The 22,419-nt window shown below is 47.0% G+C and overlaps 2 protein-coding genes across 3 annotated transcripts in view; one reads left to right on the top strand and one right to left on the bottom strand.

The window, feature by feature from the left end:
- Window positions 1–22,419, bottom strand: part of DPP7 (dipeptidyl peptidase 7) — a 35,050-nt gene that overhangs the window by 10,004 nt on the left and 2,627 nt on the right. For both annotated transcript variants that reach the window (XM_053373769.1, XM_053373767.1), the window contains exons 2-8: window positions 18,074–18,187; window positions 16,732–16,871; window positions 16,458–16,621; window positions 15,442–15,577; window positions 15,184–15,265; window positions 14,557–14,723; window positions 13,263–13,323 (exon numbers count right to left, since the gene is read on the bottom strand). In XM_053373769.1, the coding sequence (XP_053229744.1) occupies window positions 13,263–13,323; window positions 14,557–14,723; window positions 15,184–15,265; window positions 15,442–15,577; window positions 16,458–16,621; window positions 16,732–16,871; window positions 18,074–18,187 (864 nt within the window). The remainder of the gene's footprint in view (window positions 1–13,262; window positions 13,324–14,556; window positions 14,724–15,183; window positions 15,266–15,441; window positions 15,578–16,457; window positions 16,622–16,731; window positions 16,872–18,073; window positions 18,188–22,419) is intronic.
- LOC128406406 (kelch-like protein 9) lies at window positions 1,482–13,451 on the top strand. Its single transcript, XM_053373778.1, has 4 exons — window positions 1,482–2,756; window positions 8,024–8,276; window positions 10,342–10,502; window positions 12,327–13,451. The coding sequence occupies exons 1-4, from the start codon at window positions 1,701–1,703 to the stop codon at window positions 12,762–12,764; spliced, it is 1,908 nt and encodes a 635-aa protein (XP_053229753.1). The 5' UTR covers window positions 1,482–1,700; the 3' UTR covers window positions 12,765–13,451.

Genomic DNA, 22,419 nt, shown 5'->3' with positions numbered 1-22,419 from the left:
GAAGTATTTATTGCCTCCGACCATGGAAGCAGAGGAGGGCCACTGTGGCTAGTAGTCATTCATAGCATTGCCCTCCTCCATGAATTCATCCAATCCTCTTTTAAGGCCATCCAAATCAGCAGCCATTGCTACTTCCTCTGGGAGTGAATGCCATTGTTTAACTTTGCCCTGCAATAAGAAGTCCTTTCTTTTCTCTGTCCTGAATCTTCCAACATTCAGCTTCACTGGATTCCCATGAGGTCTTGTGCTGCCGGGAGCGGGGGAGGGACTTTTCTGTCCCCTCTGTCCATGTCATGCGTAATTTTATAAACTTCTATTATGTCACCTCTTAGTTGCCTTTCCTCCAAACAAAATAGTCCCACATGCTGCATCTTTTCTTTGTAGGGGAATCTCTCCAGCCCCTTCATCTTAAAAACATCTTGAAAGCAATTCTAATATAGATACCATCTGGGAAAGATCTGAACTTGTGGGAAGACAGAAGTCTTCAGTTGGTGTAAAAAAAAAGAATAATTCTATTGAATATTCTTTCCAGGGCAGGGGAGATTCCAAAAGGGTAGGTGCCACAACCCAAGAGGATTGCACAGAAAGGACCTGTTAAATTAGGACCTGCAGAACACAGTATACAAGGGTGAGACAATCTCTCAGGTGTCCTGGTCCCAGTGCTTTGTTTCTGGGGGGATGGGGACGCAGGGGCACGCATACCCCTAAACATTTTGTGAATCTCAATTTGGCCTTATTGAGGGGTAGTATTTCAATATGGGATGCGGGTGGCGCTGTGGGTTAAACCACAGAGCCTAGGACTTGCCGATCAGAAGGTCAGCGGTTTGAATCCCCATGACGGAGTGAGCTCCCGTTGCTTGGTCCCTGCTCCTGCCAACCTAGCAGTTCAAAAGCACATCAAAGTGCAAATAGATCAATAGGTACCACTCCGGTGGGAAGGTAAATGGCATTTCTGTGCGCTGCTCTGGTTCGCCAGAAGCGGTTTAGTCATGCTGGCCACATGACCTGGAAGCTGTACGCCAGCTCCCTCGGCCAGTAAAGCAAGATGAGCGCCACAACCCCAGAGACATCTGCAACTGGACCTAAAGGTCAGGGGTACCTTTACCTTTTTATTTCAATATGAGTAGGAAAATGAGAGTACTCCTAAACGTTTCTTTTAGAAAAAAACACACTGCCAAGCTATACATCAAAACCAACACCTTGAACTTAGACAGGTATCTAACTGGTAGATGCTTGAGAAACAGCTGGAAGCAGAGTTTTCCTCTGCCTATGCTGCCACCTAGCAAACATTCACATGCAAGGCCAGTGGGTGCAGCAGCCTGATCCTAGGCAAGGACTCAAAAAAAAAAGCTGCAGGCAGGTCTGGACTTGCTTGCCTGGTGCGCTGCAAGCCACCTCAGGCATGACCAGGAAGCTGAGTAGATACTGCACCTTTGTGGACATGAATAGGCTCGTGGAGGTGGGGGTAAGGAAATGGTGTTCTTGGAAATGACATGTCAGCTGACCTGCTCTCATAGTAGCCCAAACAAAAACTTCAGGCAGCCCCACTTCTAGAGTAAGCACCAGTTGGAGTTCTCTGTTCAAGAGGCATGCCTTTAGATTTTAAGGAGAGGCCCTGAACTCTCTTTCCATTAGAGGGTGCCTGGGGAGATCTTCTAAGGCTACCGCCAGTGGATTACCAGACTGCAGCTTTGGGAGCGATGTATCTTGCCAGCCCAGTCAGGGCCAAGAGCCAGAGTCTTTGCTCAGACACCTACCTGTCCAAACTTCTAGAGGGCCTCAGGAATCTGCGCACGAAGAACATCTTGTGCGATGTCACACTGGAGGCAGAGGGAGTCTCTTTCTCTGCGCACAAAGTCATTCTGGCTGCAGCCAGCAACTACTGCAAGATGCATTTTTCCAGAGATGCTGCAAGTCACAACAGTCACATTAAGCTGCCACGCGTCACTGCCCAGGGCCTGCAAAACATCCTGTCCTTTGTCTACTCCAACAAGCTGGAGCTGACGCTCCAGAACGTCGAGGAGACCTTCCAGGCAGCAGAGGTGCTGCTGGTGCGCGATGTGATGTGCTTGTGCTTCCGGTTTCTGGATGAGGGCTTGGATCAGAACACCTGCCTAGCAGTCCTCGAGATCGCAAAGAGGCTTGGCCCGAAAGAGTTGAGGCAGAAAGCCATGAGCTGCGTGAGCCGGCACTGCAGCAACATTTTGGCAGATCCGGTGCAGCTGCAGGAGCTGGATGCAGCTACTCTGTGTGAGATCTTAGACACCGCAGACACAGAGGACCTCAGTGAGCTGGAACTGTTCCATGCAGCGGAATGCTGGCTGCGCCACCACAACACACACCTGGAAGATGCAGCCGAGGTTTTGCAGCACATTCGGTTTCCCCTCATACCTCTCCATGACCTGCAGAAGTTCGTCCAGGATGTGCCCTTCATGAAGACAGAACCCACCTGCCGCCAGTACCTCCAGGAGGCCTTGGAGTATCAGTCGCGGCTGCATGCTCAGCCGACTCTGCAGAGTGAGCGAACCAAGGTCCGTGCCGGCGTTGACATGCTGGTTGTCCTTGGTGGCAGATCTGTGGACAACACCATCTGTGGCAGCATGTGGGCTGCTGATCGGAACTGCCTTTTGTGGAAAAAGGTTGGGGAACTTCACAGGCCCCTGTACAACCACTGTGTTGCTGTGATCCAAGGCTTTGTCTTTGTGATGGGGGGCCAGGACAGGTTTGACCCTACAGGACAATGTCCTTCGAACCAGGTAAGCACAAAGCTTAAAATGAAGGGAAGCCTACAGCAGCTCATTCACACACAACTTAAGTCTAGAAAAGGACAAAGGTAGATAGCCCAAATACCTATCATTGTTCCCTATCTGTTCCTATTAGGGTCTCTGCTTCTAGGTCACTCATTGTGAAAGCGAGTTCCTCAGAAAGCCAACACTAAACCTCTCATGATGCTTTTTTGTTTGTTTGTACAAATGCTTTGGAATAGCCTTTGTTCCAGATGCTGTCCCACCCCTCCCATTCTACTCTCAGAGGTTGATTTTTTAAAAAGACAAACTTAATCTGTGTTTGTGCATCTCCACCTAATTCCTTGCTTCCTTTATATGTGCGTGTGTGCACAGTTTGCTCTAAACTTTGCACAATCATTGGTGGCAGCACAGCCCCAGAGATATGAGGGGGTCCACCCTCCAAACCCACATCGCAGCAAAGTTATGAGTGCCCATAGGTGGTGTTGTTGTTTAGCCGTTTAGTCGTGTCCGACTCCGCATGACCCCCTGGACCAGAGCACGCCAGGCACTCCTGTCTTCCACTGCCTCCCGCAGTTTGGTCAAACTCAGTTAGTAGCATTGAGAACACTGTCCCACCATCTCGTCCTCTGTCGTCCCCTTCTCCTTGCGCCCTCCATCTTTCCCAACATCAGGGTCTTTCCCAGGGAGTCTTCTCTTCTCATGAGGTGGCCAAAGTCTTGGAGCCTCAGCTTCAGGATTTGTCCTTCCAGTGAGCACTCAGGGCTGATTTCCTTCAGGATGGATAGGTTTGATCTTCTTGCAGTCCATGGGACTCTCAAGAGTCTTCTCCAGCACCAGAATTCAAAAGCATCAATTCAAAAACGTGATCCACCTGGATCAGGAACTGGCAAGCCACTCCAGTATCCCTGCCAAGAAAACTCCATGGACAAAGGCAACAGGCCCATAGGTGTATGTGCAAGCAAAAGGCAGCCCAGTCCCCAAAGAATGAGCCCTTTAATCCCCAGAGGAGGAAGCACCGAAGGCAGCAGTCTTAGTACATAAAGGGACAAAGAATGACTTAATAATCAGGCTGCAATAAAGCGGTACAGGTGGGAATCACAACAAATACGATCATCTGAGCGAGTGGAAAGCTTACCCAGTTGGGCACATAACGAGTCTCATCTCTGACATGGTAGTTCCATACTCTGGTAGCTTCCAGACTGGATTACCACAATGTGCTCTGCATGGGGCTACCCTTGAAGACGACTTGGAAACTTCAATTGGCCCAAATGCAGCAGCCAGATTACTGGTTGGGGTTCAATTTATAATTTATATAATTCCCATTTAAAACAATTGCATTCATTTTCCAGGTTCAATTTAGGGTGCTCATGCTAGCTTTTAAAGCCTTAAACAACTTGGGATGCAAATATGTGAAAGACTGCCTCCTTCCCTATAGACCCTCTTGGGTGCAGGGAAGGCCCTCAGAATAATTGCTCCACCATCAGAGGGGGGGGTGCTGGTGGCCTGGGAGGTAGGCCTAAGCACCTTCATTATGCAGCTTTCATGGTGCTGATGACGCACCTCTCTACCCTGGCCTTTGACACCTGAGATAAATATTTTTAGGACCCACTCTGATTGTAATTTGCTTTAAACTGTTTCTAACATTGTACAGTGGACGCTCAGGTTGCGAACGTGATCCGTGCAGGAGGAATGTTCGCAACCCACAGCGGTCGCAATTTGGCCCTTCTGTGCATGTGCAAAGTGTGATTTAGCGCTTCTGTCAAGCGCCAAAACCCGGAAGTAACCCGTTCCGGTACTTCCGGGTTCGGTGTGGTGCGCAACCTGAAACTGCACAACCCAAAGCGTCTGTAACCCAAGGTATGACTGTATCTTACATTACTGTCACCCTTCCTGGAACCTTCTGGTGAAGGGTGGGAAACAGTAATAGAATTCTTAGTTCTGGGCTTTCTGAAGCAAAGGCATTCAGTCTGCAAAGCAGACCTTCCCAGGGACAAGTAGGCAGTTTCCAAGGGCCAGAGCACTTAGCAATACCTCTTTTTCCCAGTAAAGGGAGCAAACTGCATGGATTTCACAAGCTCTGCCCATGTTGATAGGTCCACATTCTCTGTGTTCTTCATAACCTCAGTCCTCCTTTGATCTATCTGGGAGGCCTCTCTTGTGTGGGTGTGTATTCCTTGTCTACCTACTATCAAGGGGAGACTTACAACAAAATGCTGTAGTGTCTCCCCAGTTACCCATGGGAGTGTTCCTGCTCAGGACATTGGTTAACCTGGAGCCTTTTGAAGCACTGTTTGGGGCTTGCAGAAGGCCGCACATTCTTCTGGAATGAGAGTAAACACCTCTAGCTGAGTCACATCGTTTTGGTTACACTTGCAAACGCTCAAACATTTTCCCTTTCAACAGATGGAACTCCAGCCTAATAACATTTAAGAGTTGCTGCCCCCCAATGCCCCACCCAAGGTCCTATGCAAGAATGATGCCCCAAAGACTTGGTGCTAGTAACTTTTTTGTATTTCCCCCGCCAACCCCAGAATGCAAAAGGGAGAAGGAAAGACTTGATGGTACTGATTTTTTATTTTATTTTTGCATCTCCTCCCCACCCCCCAAACCTGGAATGCAGGAGGGGAAAAGCTGAAAGAATAAGTTTGGGCTGGTGGCTGAAGCAAGGGCAAATATTTCAGATGGGCACAGTATAAATTGGTGTGGCATCTGAGGGGCAAGATGGATTCTGCAGCCCACAACAAAGCCATCCTATGTGGAATGCCACATTCCTACGGCAGTCACAGGAACCGGCGAGGATGTAAAAGATCTGGGGTCCACAGGCACAATTTTGCAGAGTTTACGTGTGCTAATACAGTCATACAGTCAGTTGGGGACACAGGTGGCGCTGCGGGTTAAACCACAGAGCCTAGGACTTGCCGATCAGAAGGTCAGCGGTTCGAATCCCCACGACAGGATGAGCTCCCGTTGCTCGGTCCCAGCTCCTGCCAACTTAGCAGGTCAAGTAGATAAATAGGTACTGCTCTGGCGGGAAGGTAAACGGCGTTTCTGTGTGCTGCTCTGGTTTGCCAGAAGCGGCTTAGTCATGCTGGCCACATGACCCGGAAGCTGTCTACTGACAAACGCCAGCTCCCTTGGCCTATAGAGCAAGATGAGCACCGCAACCCCAGAGTCGGCCACGACTGGACCTAATGGTCACGGGTCCCTTTACCTTTACTACAGTCATACCTTGAATTAAAGGTGCTTCGGGTTAAATGTTTTCAGGCTGCGTCCCACAGCGACCCGGAGGTACCGGAAAGGGTTACTTCCGGGTTTCGCCGCTTGCGCACGCTCAGACACTCAAAATGACGTCACGCACATGTGCAGAAGCAGCAAATCGCGACCCGTGCAGATGCAGGTTGCGTTCTGCTCAGGTTGCGAATGGGGCTCCGTAACGGATCCTGTTCGCAACCAGAGGTACCACTGTAATTTATATGTACAGTTGCAGGTTTAGAATTGAAACGCCCAGAAGGCCTGTTGGCTATTTTCCCAAACTGCCACATAAAAGTCCTTCAACTGATTTGCCCCCCATACCACCCCAGATCACCTCTATCAGTTCCTCTACATTTGCAGCCAAACCATTTCCCAACCATCCCATTCCCTTTCACCTTCCCCTATTCTGTTGTCCCCCACATCACTTCTACATAATTAGACCATCTTAATCTGGGGAACTATTTAGTCTCCTACCTAGTAACTCAGGTCACACTCCAGTTCCCTGTCATCCATCACACACCCCAGAAACACTAGGGGAACTTTGGAAAGGGCCTGGGGCAAGGAAGGCAAGCCCTATGGACTCAAATCTGTGCCCCACAGAATCCTTGTCAAGCTGCTGCAGGATTCCACAGCCAAGTTGCTCAAAGAGGCAAAACTGTTTGAGAATATTACACTGGTCCTGACCCGACTGCACTGGCTGCCAATACATTTCAGGACCAACCTGGTTTTGTCCTATAAAGCCTTTAATGGCCGAGGACCGAAATACCTGAAAGACCACCATGTGAACTGACCCGGACCCTGAGATCATCCTCTGAGGCCCTTCTTTGTGTGCCTCCTTTCCAAGAGGTTCAGAGGGTGGCAACATGAGAACAGGGCCTTCTCTGCAGTGGCTCTCCATTTGTGGAATGCTCTCCTCAGGGAGGTTCGGCTGGCGCCTTCATTATACACCTTTAGGTGCCAAGTGAAAACGTTTCCTCTATAAGGCTTTTAATTATATGCGGCCTTTGAGAAGTGGGTGGGTTGTGTTTTTTTGCATTTCTTTCCCCCGCTTGGTTTTAATGTATCTACATGGGGGTTTTGTGTGTGTTTACGTGGTTGCAAGTTGCTTTGGGTTGCCCTGGGCAAGATAAAGCAATTTATGAATTTAGTAAATGATCATGATCATCCTCATTCACAAGCTTGGAATAAGATCAGCTCAGCATTAACCCTAGCAATACAAACCTGCCAAGCAGCAGAGAGGAAAATGAGCATGGCCTGTAAGACAGAGTTATTCCGCCTGGCCTTTGGCTTGGGATCAACTTGATTCCCTCCCCCTCTTTCTTTTTTCCTTCCTCCTTCTGTGATGGAACTCCTATTTGGGGACTTCCCTGGCTTTTTTCTGGCCTATGTGGGACCAGTCTGGATAGTTAGCCTTGGTGAAGACTTGACGTTTTTATCCCCCAAAAAGTTTTTGATTGAGTTCCACTGAAACGAAGCTGCATTTTAATGTTTTAATGTTGTATTTTAATGTTGTTTTTTAAGCTGTATTCTAATCAATTTTTTATATTTGGTGTTAGCCACCCTGAGCCCGGTCTTGGCTGGGGAGGATGGGGTATAAATTTTTTTTTTTAATTATTATTCTCATTGAAGGGGTCTCCTTGCCTGCTTCTGACTTGGCTACTAGCTGCTGCAGGAGAGCCCTTAAAGGCTTCTCCCCCGCTCTGACTGCTGAATGATTCCCAGCCTGCCAGCTGGAGAACAAGTCCAGCAGGGCCCGGTAATCCCTTTCCCAGGGGTGTACGAAGTGGGGGGGCGAAGGGGGCAGGATGCCCCGGGTACCACTGAGGGGGTTGACAAGATGGCCCCTGCCTCCCCCCAGCTGTAGCGCGGCAGAGGGTGCGTGCAGTCCATTAAGGGTGCCGTTCTTGCTGCCTCTTGCACAGCGACCATGTGGGCTGCTGCACATGTGCACTTTGTACGGGCTGCCCCGCCCCGAGTGCCAGAGGGGTTCCTCTGCCACTGGCCTTCCTTCCTTCCTGCTCCAGGTGTTCAGGTTTGATCCACGACACGGCAGCTGGCTCCAGGTGGCGAGCATGCTGGGACGGCGGACTCGCTTCCACGCAGGGGTGCTGAACGACTGCCTCGTGGCTGTGGGCGGGGGAGCCCTGCTGGGGACGCTCACCGACATGGCAGAGGAGTACCAGCCAGCTGAGAACAAGTGGCAGCCCATCACGCCCTTCCCAATGCCCGTGGCAGACCACGCAGGGGCCACCCACAAGGGGATCCTCTACGTCTCAGGTGAGAGACCACTGATGGCTTGACCGAGGGAGCCACCATCAGAAGTCTTGGCTCGGGGTGGAGGGAGGGGGTGGGAGGCTGGATGTTGGCCATTCTAGAATGCAGACCACTATCAAGCATAGCTGTCAATGTTTCCCTTTTTTTAAGGGAAATTCCCTTATTCCAAATAGGATTGCTTGCAAGAAAAGGGGATAGTTGACAGCTATGCTATCAAGGGTTGCTGATTTTAAGGGGGCATACAGACAAAGCATAAAGGGATGGTTCCTGGTGATGTGGCTGTGATCTGTGTTCCTGTAAACTCCAGCTTAGACTGCTATAATATGCTCTACTAGGGGCTGCCCCTGAAGAGGATCTGGAAACCACCATTAGCTCAGAATGCAGCTGCTGGGGTTGCAAATTAGCTTCATGTATTCATCCTTTGCACTTCTAAGTTTGTCCTTTATCAAATGGACCCAGGGCAGGGTGCAAAAGTATCTCACTTGAAGTATAAGGTAAGGATAAAGGGACCCCTGACCATTAGGTCCAGTCGTGACCGACTCTGGGGTTGTGGCGCTCATCTCGCTTTACAGGCCGAGGGAGCCGACGTTTGTTCGCAGACAGTTTTTTCGGGTCATGTGGCCAGCATGACTAAGCCGCTTCTGGCGAACCAGACAGAGCAGCGCATGGAAACACCGTTTACCTTCCTGCACTTTGACATGCTTCCGAACTTCTAGGTTGGCAGGAGCAGGGTCTGAACAATGGGAGCTCACCCTGTCGCACGGATTCGAACCGCCAACCTTCTGATCGGCAAGTCCTAGGCCCTGTGGTCTAACCCACAGCGCCATCCGCGTCCCACCACTTGAAGTATACTGTACATTAATTAAGAGCATAAAATAAAGACCTCAAGAACAATGGCAGATGGATTGCACTGGCTCAATTCAAAGTGCTGCTTCTGACCTTTAAAGCCCTTTCCAGCATTAGACCGACATACTTGAAGTATGTTAAGCTCTTCTGTATGCAGGTTCCCCCACTCCTCAGGTGAGGTTGAGTTGCGTGGCCAGCTGGAAGAGAGAGAGGTCCTTTTCGGTGGTGGTGCTCCAATGATGGAATGCCCACCCCAGAGAAGGCCATCAGGCACTTTGTTCGCCTTTCAGTGCCAGGCAAAAGCCATAAAGTTTTCCCAGGCTTTTTAGACTTATAAGCAATCTAGCTTTAAAAATCTTGTTCCCTCTTTACTCTTCACATCCCTAATTTTGTTTGGATATGTATTATTTGCATTTTAATTATTTTTGTATCTTCTGCTTCTTATGGAAACTGCCCTAGTGATTTATTAAAATTGAAGGGCGGTATTAAAAAAAAAATATCTGTACAGTGGTACCTCTGGATGTGAACGGGATTCTTTCTGGAGCCCCGTTCGCATCCTGAAGCGAACGCAACCCGTGTCTACACGTGCGCGGGTCGCAATTCACCGCTTCCGCGCATGACGTCATTTTGAGCATCTGCACATGTGTGAGCAGCGAAACCCGGAAGTAACGCGCTCTGTTACTTCCGGGTTGCCGCGGAGCGTAACCTGAAAACTCTCAACCTGAAGCACATTTAACCCGAGGTATGACTGTACTAAATTTGCAGCATCCCAGTGCATGAACGAGAAAAAGAGGGGCAGGTATATGAGCAAGGGAAAGGAAGGGTCCCACAGTGGAGTGCCTGAGAAAAGGGTTGAATAGACTCCCTTCCTTTCATGCTCAACCGACTGCCGGGGGCAGGAGGGGAGGGCCAAGAGTAGAGAAGAGGAGACAGCAATGATGGGGCAGCCAGCCAGTGGAGAACAGCGTTCAATATAGTGGGATGCTACAGACACAGACAGAAGGGAGGCTCTCAGCGCTGTGAACACACTTTGCACCCCCTTTTACGACCCAGTCTCTTAAGGCTTGGGAGAGGCCTTGGCTAAGTGGTAGGCAACACGCTCCGCAGGGACACTGCAACTCCACAGGACCTTGAGAGGATTGGGACAGGAAAAGGCTACTGTGCAACCCAAAGGGAAAACTGCAGCCACCCAACTCAATCTTCTCTCGCCCGTTTCCACCAGGGGGATTCGCCGCTGGCAAACCTTTACGCGACACATACAGCTATCTCTCCCGCCTGCATCGCTGGGTCAGGAACCAGCCAATGACTTTTGCCCGGTGTGACCACGGAATGGCAGTTGCTGGAGACAGAATCTTCTGCGTAGGAGGAAGGGCCCTGGCAAACGTATGTTGAGCTTCATTTATTGAACGAGTTGCAGTGGGGCCAAACGCCAGCCCCAGGCTCTCCATGTCTGGTGTTGCCCTGAGCTACACAATGTGCTCTCATTTCTCCCTTCCTGGATCCTTATGGCCAGGCTCCCTTTCCAGCAGGGGGAGCATCCCCTTCTGTACAGTCTGACAATGGGAGCAATGGCTCTAGAGCAGCCTTTCTCAACCTGTGGGTCCCCAGATGTTGTTGAACTACAACTCCCATCACCCCCAGCTAGCAAGGCCAGAGCTCAGGAATGATGGGAGTTGTAGTCCAACAACATCTGGGGACCCACAGGTTGAGAACCGCTGCTCTAGAGAGAAAGCGGAGTGTCCCTCCTAAGGCAGTATCTGGCAGGTGCTGACCTGTCGATATTCACACATGGGGAAGAGTTGCTGTTGCACTCAGGTCCTGCTTGTGGGTTCCCCACAGGAATCTGGGTGTCCACTTTGAGAGCAGGATGATGGACCAGAAGGGACCCCCTTTGGCCTGACTGAGCTGCAGGGCTCTTCTTGTGAGCCATGGCAGCCTTCCTGGTGACCTCCAGATGTTTCAGACTCCCACCTCCCATCACCAATGACCACCAGTCATTTTGGCTGAGACTGATGGGAGACATGGTCCAATATATGTGGGGGAGGGTACCTGGTTGGAAGAGGCTGCTTTCTACACCACAATATTCTAGGTTTCCTGAGAGGGCATTGAAGCATTTCTTACTTTACCACACACACACACACACACCAGCCACATGGAACTAGCAAGCCCTTTAAAAAATAGAAACTCTTTATGCCCCTCCCAAATTTTTATTTCTATGTAGCTGGATCATGTGGCAAGCCTAATATATTTTACTACCTGGGGCTGAAAGGCCAGGTGGTTCCCCCTTATTTGCTAATTAACAAGGCTGCCAAGATTAATCAAACAGATTAATATATTTTTTAAAGGTGCTGCCAACTAACTGGCCAGCAGGTTTTTAAAAGAGAGGAATATCTGGGGGGGGGGGAGCCTTTCCATTATGTGACTGATTCCCTATTTGACCCATACTCTTAAGGTTTGTTTAACCAAGTAGCACCCCAGAGTTAGACAGATTGGGTTCCATGACTGAGAAGCAGATCCCTGTCAGTTTTAGATGTTTTATTCGCCCAAAGGGTTGGCGTTTTGCAGATAATAAACCTAACACGTGGACAGAAAATGCAGTCATTTGGGGGAAACGCACCTACATGGTCTGTCTCCTGATGAAGTCAGAAAAGTCTTCATTACAATCTTTGGTCTTTAAAATTTGTTGGAAGCCACCCAGAGTGATTGGGGCAACCCAGTCAGATGGGGGGCATATAAATCATCATCATCATCATCATCATCATCATTCCTCTGCATATACTCAGGTGTTCCCTTGAACTAAAACCAGAGCAGACTGGTAGCATTCCTACTAACTGATTAACACAGGTGGCGGGTGGCGACAGCAGCTGAACAATGCATTGCGAAGGTCTCCTGTGCAATTAGTGGGAACTGCACACCAGCACAGCTTCTACACCAACTGACAAGAGCTGCTCTCTGAGCTCTTTAAAGGTGGCTCCCATGCAACCTTCCCAATGTTTCTGGAATACTGGCTAGGTGGGTCTGGTGGGAGTTGCATTCTGAAACATCTACGGGGCACCAGGAAGGGAAAGGCGGCCTTAAAACAACTTCTGTGCCAGGTCTGTCTGAGCAACTGGCAGGCCATGCTGTCTCCTGGAGCTACAGCATACCTCCCTCACCCTCCACTGAACAGGGACTGGATCCACCCTTCTGATATTTGGTTCTTTACAGGCTCAGGAATGGGTTCCTGTGAACGAGACGGAATACTACTGCCCGGTTAGTGATCAGTGGACCCTGCTCAGTCTCTCGCCCTTCGACCTTTGTCAGTTTGGTCTTGCTGTGCACGGGCAGCAATTATACATCACAGGTGGTGGGTCAGTGAGACAGAAGAGGAAAGAGGACGGCGTCTACATCTGCAACCCTGGTGGGAAAGTGTGGGAAAAGGCGGGCTCCTTGCCCAAGCCTTTGGTGGATCATGCCTCTTTCTTTGTTCAGCTGCCGCGTCACCTGGTCACAGGTGAGCAGCAGCAGAATGGAGAGGGGCCTTCAGCTGCTGGCAGAAAGAAATCCACCCTCAACCTGCTCATCACTAGCAAGACTTCATCCCAGCCAGCTCTTCAGGCAGAGAAAGAGGCTTTGGGCAAAATGCAGGGGGAAGATCTCTGGTAGAAGCCCCACTGAAATGAATGGAAGTGGCACCTGATTTTTTCCAAGCCTGCAGCCACATTCAGATGGCCTCCCAGTCCACAGCCTGGACGACTGGGAATGAGCCTCAGGTTTGTGTACTCCATCCTCCACATGAGGGGAGGAGATTAGAATCTCCCAGTAGCTTACCAGTCTGTCTAAATGATAGTTTGAACAAACCATAGTTTGCCTGTAAGACAGAATCCAGAGACATGCTTTTATCCTGCTTTATGTGCAAACCAGAGGCAGAAATGTCCTAACCTTCCTTTGTGCACTGAAGAAAGGCTGGAGGGGGGGTGAGAGGAGAGAGAAGGGAGCAAGCTCGCTCAAGGCTTGCCCCTGCTCCCCTCAAAAGTGTGGCTTAGGGGACTGTCTGAACGCAGCCTAGATAACATGCACATTTTCAGGCCTGACACAACCTGAGAGAAAGCACAGTGCTCATGTACACTTTGGAAGGAAGTCAGATGTCTTACAGTCACTCACCACTAAGAGCTGCCAAGCCCCTGATCCGGTCCTTGTTCTCCAGCATCAGCTCACAGCCAATCTGAGTTAAACACACAAACACACACACCAAATTAGGTTTTCCGAGAGCCAAAGAGAAATTGGAAGAAAGTTACAGGATCTTAGCTGAAACTAACAAAATACATTGGTCACTGCAAAAATAAAACAAAACAATGAAATAAAACAATGATGGAAAAAGCTGCTTACAAAGGCTAGATATGGCTAAGGTGAAAGTACAAAAGATGGACAGAATAACTTCTGGGTTTCCAGTTCATTTTCAGCCTACCAGACCTAGAGTCAAAGGGGAGTCCCAGCATTAACATCCTGCAATTTCATCCTAGCAGATAGTCATAAAATGATCCCATTGCTATGTAAACAGTATACTTCTTATATTATGTACCTATACAGTTGTACCTCTGGTTGCAAACGGGATCCATTCCGGAGGCCCGTTTTCAATGTGAAAAGCCCGCAACCTGAAGCGTTGTATCTGCACAGGTGCGCGGCACGATTTGGTGCTACTGCGCATGCACGAAGTGTGATTTAGCGCTACTCCGCATGAGCAGGTAGCAAAACCCAGAAGTAACCCTTTCCAGTACTTCCGGGTCACCGCGGGACACAACCTGAAAAAAACGTAACATGAAGCAAACGTAACACGAGGTATGACTGTATTATATTAGGACTCTCCTTCCTTGGAGGTTTTTAAGAGAGGTTGGATGGCTATCTGTCACGGGTGTTTAAACTGAGATTCCTGCTTAGCAGGGGGTTGAACTAGATGACCTTTGGGGTCCCTTCCAACTCTACATTTCTATGATTCTATGTTTATCATCTGTAACATGGCAACAAACTCCCTCCTCTTCTGTAATGCCCGCTCAGTTTCCTCCCTGTTGAGCAGACAGTGTGGACAGACCAGACCAGAAATACTTCGGTGCGGCCTTTGTTTGAGGGGGCACCTGCAAACGCTTGCAACATTAACCAGGGTCTCTTTGCAAGAAAGAACGAGGAACCAAAGTTTATAACTACGTTAACCTGTGTCAGGTATAAATCAGCACCAGGCAGGCAAGCTCCACAAAAGGCGGCTGGCAGTAGTGTGGTTTGAGATTTTAAAAAATAAGCAAACAATTCAAATGACTACTATAGGTAGGTATGCATTAATTTTGTAAGCCTGGCCTATAGACATGCTGCGAGAGCTTTAGCCCAGCCCAGTGGCAACCTGTGGAGGTGGAGGAGTCGAGTGCTCTCTGGTTCATGACGTTGCCTGATCTGTTGCAGGCCTCACCTTGACAGGATTTGCTGGAAAGTGGCCCATAAAGTCCGTCTCGTAAGGGTAGTCCATCATGGCTATCATGGTGAAGGCATTCCGGGCAAATCCGAAGAGCTGGTAGATATCATCCTTAGACGAAAGCTTTTTGCATGTAGACATCCCACGGCTGATCCTCTCGTAAGCTGAATGTGGAGAAGAGAAGTGTGTAGTGTGTTGCATGATTAAGCACATCTCACCACATTCATAGAGGCTAGTATGCTTTAGGACAGCAGCCTAAGTTTAGTGTTTGGGCTATGCAGTGCTTGGATGAGTGAGGTTTTCTGCTTTCATTCAAAAGAAAAATGAAGTGCCTAGACCTCATGGTTTTAAACTGCAGTGCTTAGTCAACTGACTGCTTACACTGGGGGAGTGGGGTGGACGGACCATTTGCATTAGCTATAGAAGTGCTGCCCAATTAAAGTGGGCACATTTCCTTCAAAAATTGTTTATTTTCTTATGCACACACAAGACGGGAGCGGTACTGCTTTCCTAAAACCATTTTAAAGCAATTTGTTTATTCAACAGCTGCTCCAGAGGTCTCGTAGCTTAAAAGTCCTCTCTCCCAAGGGGCTGTTCCTTGTGTGACAGGTGAGCTCACTTTACCTCCAGCCAGGTACAGATCTTTGATTTCCCTAAATGCTTCTCGTACAGCCGTGGCACAGTCCGGATTGTAGTTCTGAAAGTCCTGGGGAAAAAGAGAGACAAAATGCCTTTTCTGATTTAAGTGAATTGCATCTTTGAGGGAGCCTGAGACTTTCATACGGCTTCACAGGTTCAGGCACAGCATTTGACGATGAAGATTGGGAGGTTTGCCTAGTAAGAGGAAATGAGCCCACTCAAAAGTTTCCATCTAAAACTTACTGCTGTGACATCCTTGAAGAACTGATTGGAGTCTCCAATCCCAGCCACAGACAACACAGGGGCACTGGCAGCGAGTGCGCCAGACACTATGTTGGGATATTTCATTCTCATGTAGGCACTCAGCATCCCTCCATAACTGGAAGAGAGAGAAAAAGAAGAAAGTTATGTTCTTTGACACCATGAGACATTCAGGTGGACTGCTCGCTCACTGGAAAGGGACAGAAGTCTCTTCAAATTGTTGGCCTGAATTAGCGGGTACAGATTTGCCACCCTCAAAGAGTCAGAATACAAGAGGCACAGGTATGAGGCAAGAGGAAGTGGACAAGATGGCTGAACTTTGGCTTCTTCCCTTCCCTAGTAGCTCGTGCCAAACTCAGACCCCATTGCTCAGAAGGAAAGGGTATTACAGTGGTACCTTGGGTTACAGACGCTTCAGGTTACAGACACTTCAGGTTACAGACTCCACTAACCCAGAAATAGTACCTCAAGTTAAGAACTTTACCTCAGGATGAGAACAGAAATCGTGCTCTGGCGGGGCGGCAGCAGCAAGAGGTCCCATTAGCTAAAGTGGTGCTTCAGGTTAAGAGCAGTTTCAGGTTAAGAACAGACTTCCAGAATGAATTAAGTTCTTAACCCGAGGTACCATTGTGTTGGGGAAGAAAAGTGTGCCCCGATTCAAGCGACCCACAGTTTGGGGGGAAAGCTAGCATTGCCCTCACCAAACATACTGGGGTACAACCTTTTCATACTTCAACTCCTCTTGACCCATGAGCTCTCCTCACCTTCCTTGGCCATAGTTAAGTCAACCCTTTGGAGAAATCCTGGTTACTATGAAGTTTAGATGGTGGTGCCTAAACATTTGAAATATCTGCCTCATTCCCTGCTCAGAACAGACCCCCTTCCCAAAGGCAGCTGGCACACAGCAACTTGGAAATATTTTGCCAGCCCTGCAAGAAGATCATTGCGCACATCAGATGCAGGTAACTGCTGGGAGGAACAAGCGAGTGAGCCCTCACCTGCCTCCGAATGCAATGACAGGTGAGTCCGGTGCTGCGTACTGCTTCTTTAGTGCCATGATGAGAACTGCATAGTCAGCGAGGGCTTGCTCCACACTCAGCAGGCCAGCGTTTTCCCTCTGCAGCGACGCTGCCCCAAATGGAAGCGACTTCCCATAGTATCTCTGAAAAGCCAGCAGAGGAGCACAAGAGACATCTCAGACAGCAAGGTCACCATAACCCCCATCAAGCACACTGCCTCAGGCAATAGGGACATCTTTGCAAAAACACTCACATGCTCCGCAAAGACCACCAGGGCGTTCTGCTGCTCAGCTAGCTCCAGGATGAAGCCGCTGTTCTGAGCAAAGGCCCAGACATCTCCTTCATTCCCAGTGTAGAAGAAGATGGGTCCAGCTCCCCTCTTCCAGTATTTATCTGTGTGAGGCAGCAGAAGTACATTGAGGCAACTAAGAAGAATCCCGTTTAAGAACAGAGAGACCTCTAAGAAACTTGCAAGAAGGACAGTGCCTGTATTAGGATTGCCATATTCTTTCCCCCTCTACGATAGCACAATCCTCAACTTTCTGACTGGTCTTCAGCAATGTAACTGGCACTACTTGCAACTTTGGGTGCTGCCAGAGCAAAAATGGAGAGGCTGGGGCCCAGCCGCTGAGCCCTTCATATATTGTTAGGACTACCATAATCCCTGTCATCAGCTATGCTGGCTGAGGCAGAGAGCAGGAGCCCCACAAGATATGGAGGGCCACACATTCCCACATCTGTGTGCCACAGCAATTAGCCCTGAGGGGAAGTAGGCTCTTTGCAGCACTGCTTTTTCCCATAGATTGTTAAGTGGACACCTGTTCGAATTAAGGAATGGACATATTTGATACTAAGGGGCTGTCCACATCAGGGAAGCCCCCATAGCTCAACAGTAAAGTTCATGTATTTCCAAAAGAAGGCCCCAAGTTTGATCTCTGGCATCTCCAGTAAACAAAAGGATTTTAAGTAGCAGGACTAGGAAAGGGCAGCCTCTGCCTGAGGCCTTGAAGAACCGCTCCAGTCAGAGGTGGCAACATGGACGAGATGGGCCAGAGTTCTAACTTGGTATGAGACAGAATAGGTCATTAACACACAATTAATTTATGGAATGTGCTGGTGACACTAGCTCTTGGATTCCCATAGAATTTATTTATTTCGTACACATATAATAGGAAAGTAAGGCTGTCGTCATGGTGCAATTTGCTTGGCCACCACAAGAGCTGCTTTGCCATCACAGCAGTCTTGGACTCTAAGTAGAAAGGAAGCAGAGGAGGCAGGCCCAGGCTGAGGCAGGTGGCCCAGGCAAGCCACTGAGGAACTGTCAGCACAGGACGCAGGAGAGGGGAGATCTAATAATACCTCTGAGCCATGGTTACAATATGGAACCTCCATGTTCAGATGCATATACCTAGCCTTCTCTGTTGCTGCAGAACAACAGTGGGAGAAGACTATTGGTCCCATGTCCCGCTTGTGGGCCTCCCAGAGGATCTGGCTGGTCATTGTGGTGAGACAGGATACTGAACTAGATAAATGCTTGCTCCAATCTAGAAGCGACATTTTCATGTTTTTATATATTTTCATCACCAAAAGCATACCTGTGATGAGGTATCTCTGGGCAAAGGTTTTGTTGCTGTAGGTTTCAAAGTTGAAGTGATCTATCCACTGCTCAAAATATTTCTCTTTGAAGTCAAGCTGGGGGTTTCTGTAACCTTAAAAGAAACAAACCGCGTCACTTTCGGATAGAAGGGGAATAAAAATGGCAGTGTCAGTCTACTGACCATGGAAAAGAGGTCAACTACCCCAATATATGCTCCGTGAAATCTGCTCTGCTGTGGATTCTATTGTACAAGAACAGCTAGGCTTTACAGTCATACCTCGGGTTACAGACGCTTCAGGTTGCGTTTTTTTGGGTTACGGACTGCTTAAACCCGGAAGTACTGGAACGGGTTACTTCCAGGTTTTGGTGGTCGCGCATGCACAGAAACACTAAATCACGCTTTGCGTATGCGCATAAGCGCCGAATCACAACCCGCATGTGCGCAGATACGGCGCTGCGGGTTGCAAACTTGCATCCCACACAGATCACGTTCGCAACCCGAGTGTCCACTGTACTTTCTTTCCTCTGCCACTCCAAAATGCTGGCTGTATTTCTCTGCTACTGTCAAACAATTATTCAAGGCTGCAAATTTGGTGAAGCACATGCTGCAGAAATTAAATCATTTTTAAAGTAAAAAACATGGCATTTCTTTTTTTTTATAATATTTTTTATTAAACAATTTTTATATTAACACAAACAAAACATACATAAACAAGCAACAAACAATAACAGAACAAAAAACAAGTACCATTTCATGTCCTAATTTCTTAAACCTTACTTCCTCGACTTCCTCTTGCTTCCCGTTTCTGTATTCCAAGTTCTTACAATTATTCAGCGAATCTTCCCTTATTTTACTATAAATTTATGTTAATCATCCTTATTCTCTTTGTCTTAACCATTACTAATAGTAACCATTTATTTTAAACCCAACATCATTCTAGCTGTCATTAATTTTATAGTATTTCTTTAAGTAATCCTTAAACTTCTTCCATTCCTCTTCCGCCGCTTCTCTTCCCTGGTTTCGGATTCTGCTCGTCATTTCTGCCAAACCCATGTAGTCCATCACCTTCATCTGCCATTCTTCCAGTGTGGGTAGATCCTGTGTCTTCCAGTACTTTGCAATAAGTATTCTAGCTGCTGTTGTAGCATACATGAAAAAAGTTGTATCTGTCTTTAACACCCCCTGGCCGACAATACCCAAGAGAAAGGCCTCTGGTTTCTTGGGGAAAGTATATTTAAATACCTTTTTCAGTTCATTGTAAATCATTTCCCAGAATGCCTTAATCTTCGGGCACGTCCACCAGAGGTGAAAGAATGTACCTTCCTTTTCTTTACATTTCCAACATTTATTATCAGGCAAGTGGTAGATCTTTGCAAGCTTGACTGGGGTTATGTACCACCTATAAATCATTTTCATTATATTTTCTCTTAAGGCGTTACACGCCGTAAACTTCAACCCGGTGGTCCACAACTTTTCCCAATCAGCAAACATGATGTTATGACCAATGTCCTGAGCCCATTTAATCATACTTGATTTTACCATTTCATCTTGTGTATTCCATTTCAGCAGCAGATCATACATTTTTGACAAATTCTTAGTACTGGATTCTAACAGTTCAGTCTCTAATTTTGATTTTTCCACCTGGAAGCCTATTTTACTGTCTAATTTAAACACTTCATTTATTTGATGGTAATGTAACCAATCTCTCACCTTCCCTTTTAGTTTTTCAAAACTCTGCAATCTCAATTTGTCCCCTTCCTTTTCCAAGATTTCCCAATATCTTGGCCATTTCGACTCCATATTTAGCTTTTTAACTGCCTTAGCTTCCATTGGTGATAGCCATCTTGGAGTCTTATTTTCCAGCAAGTCCTTATATCTAACCCAGACATTTAATAGTGCTTTCCTGACAATATGATTTTTGAAACTTTTATGCGCTTTAACCTTGTCATACCACAAATATGCATGCCACCCAAAAATATTGTTAAATCCTTCCAAATCCAAAATGTCTGTGTTTTCAAGAAGCAGCCATTCTTTTAGCCAGCAGAAAGCTGCCGCTTCATAGTACAATTTAAAGTCTGGCAGGGCAAACCCCCCTCTTTCCTTTGAATCCGTTAATATCTTAAATTTTATTCTGGGCTTCTTGCCCTGCCAGACAAATTTAGATATATCTTTCTGCCACTTCTTGAAACAATCCATTTTGTCCATAATTTGTAATGCTTGAAACAGAAACAACATTCTTGGCAATACATTCATTTTTATAACTGCAATTCGACCTAACAAGGAAAGCTTCAGATTTGACCAGATCTCCAAATCTTTTTTCACTTCTGTCCAAGTTTTTTCATAATTATCTTTGAATAGGTTCACATTCTTAGCTGTCATATTCACACCCAGATATTTCACTTTTTTAACCACAGTCAACCCCGTCTCATTCTGAAACCTTTCTTTTTCAATCTGTGTTAAATTTTTCTCCAATACCTTAGTCTTTAACTTATTCAATTTAAATCCTGCCAATTGACCAAACTCTTGAATTATTTCCAAAACTCTTTTCGTGCTAGCTTCTGGCTCTTGCAATGTAAGTACTAGGTCATCTGCAAATGCTCTCAGTTTGTATTGTTTAGCTCCGACCTGAATCCCTTTAACCAACTGGTCCCTCCTGATCATATTAAGCAAAACCTCCAGGACCGATATAAAAAGTAATGGGGAGATAGGGCACCCCTGTCGTGTCCCTTTTTCAATCTTAAACTCTTCTGTTACCACATTATTTACAATTAGTTTTGCTTTCTGTTCAGAATATATTGCACCTATACCATTTTCAAACCCTTGGCCTACCCCCATCCCCCGGAGGTTCTTCAACATGAAGCTCCAAGAAATATTGTCAAAGGCTTTCTCGGCGTCCACAAATATCAAAACAGCCTTAGTGTTTATGTTCACTTCCAACTTCTCCAAAATGTCAATTATATTCCTTACATTGTCCGACAAATGCCTTTTCGGGAGAAAGCCCACCTGGTCTCCATGAATCTCCTCCATCAAAACTCTTTTCAGTCTCTTTGCTAAAACATCAGCAAAGATTTTGTAATCCACATTTAGTAAGGAGATGGGTCGGTAGTTCTTAAGTTGGGTCTTTTCAGTCTCTGTCTTTGGTATAAGTGTAATGTAGGCCTCTCTCCACGTATCGGGTGCCCTTCTCCCCTCCATGATCTCGTTGCAGACTTCCTTCAAAGGTTGTATAAGCCCTTCCTTCAAAACTTTGTAGTATTTGGAAGTCAATCCATCCGGTCCAGGTGATTTGCCCAACGTCATGTTTTGAACGGCATCTTCTATTTCCTGTGCTGATATCTCCTGGTTCAAAATTGTCTTACTTTCCTGGGAAATCTTTTTCAGCCCATTTTTCTCGAGGAATTGTTGTATGTCTTTATCTTTCTGCGGCCCTTGTGTATACAATTGTCTAAAGTAGCTCTGGAAACAGTTCCTAATTTCCACTGGGTTGCATATGTTCTTTCCCTCCACTTCTAAATTTGTTACCGTGTTGAGTTTTTGTCTCTTCTTTATTTGCCAAGCCAGTAACTTACCACATTTGTCTGCAGATTCAAAGGTCTTTTGCCTCATTTGTTTAATTTTCCATTCTATTTCTTGATTCATCAGTTCCATATATTGTGTTTGGTACAGTTTAATTTCTCTTAAAACCACTTGCGATTTTGGCTTCAGTCTTAGTTTCCTTTCCCCTTCCTTTATCTTTTCCAGAATTTTCTCTTTCCTCTCATTTTGCTTTCTTTTCTTTAATGTATTTTGTTGTATCAAAAACCCTCTCATCACGGCTTTACTTGCGTCCCATATTATTCTTTTTTCTACTTTAGTTCTTAGATTAATTTCAAAATAATCCTTCAAAGTTTTTTGGGCCTTTTTACAGATCTCCTCGTCTCTGAATAGGGTGTCATTCATTCTCCATCTGAAGGAACCAGTTGTTGTTTGCTTCATCACCATCTTTACTGCGTTATGGTCGGAGAGAGTTTTGGGGCAGATTTCCACTTTCCTTATGTTCGACGCCATGTTGCTAGTCATCCAAATTTGGTCAATCCGAGTCCATGTCATTTTGGCTTCAGAAAAGAAGGTTCCCTCTCTCTCTAATGGGTGTTTTGTTCTCCAGATGTCTATCAAATCCATATTGTCAGTCATTTCAAAAAAAGTTTTTGGTAGTCTTCCATCTTTTGTGACTACCTGTCTTTGTGCTTTATCCATATTTGTTGAAACTACTCCATTCATGTCTCCCATCATAATCAGTTTATAATCCATATAGTCCATTAAAGTCTCATGCAACTTCTTAAAAAATTCTGCTTTCCCTTCAT

Source organism: Podarcis raffonei, chromosome Z (assembly GCF_027172205.1).
Source record: "Podarcis raffonei isolate rPodRaf1 chromosome Z, rPodRaf1.pri, whole genome shotgun sequence".
Classification (NCBI taxonomy): domain Eukaryota; kingdom Metazoa; phylum Chordata; class Lepidosauria; order Squamata; family Lacertidae; genus Podarcis; species Podarcis raffonei.
Note: the sequence above shows the minus strand (reverse complement) of the source record. Positions and strands in the feature narration are given on the sequence as shown.

What these genes read in the sequence shown, in the direction of transcription:
- LOC128406406 (XM_053373778.1), top strand. Translation starts at nt 1,701, where the DNA reads ATGTATCTTGCCAGCCCAGTCAGGGCCAAGAGCCAGAGTCTTTGCTCA. An exon ending in GACAATGTCCTTCGAACCAG is followed by an intron (nt 2,757 to 8,023) that starts GTAAGCACAAAG and finishes TTCCTGCTCCAG; the next exon opens with GTGTTCAGGTTTGATCCACG. An exon ending in GGGGATCCTCTACGTCTCAG is followed by an intron (nt 8,277 to 10,341) that starts GTGAGAGACCAC and finishes CGTTTCCACCAG; the next exon opens with GGGGATTCGCCGCTGGCAAA.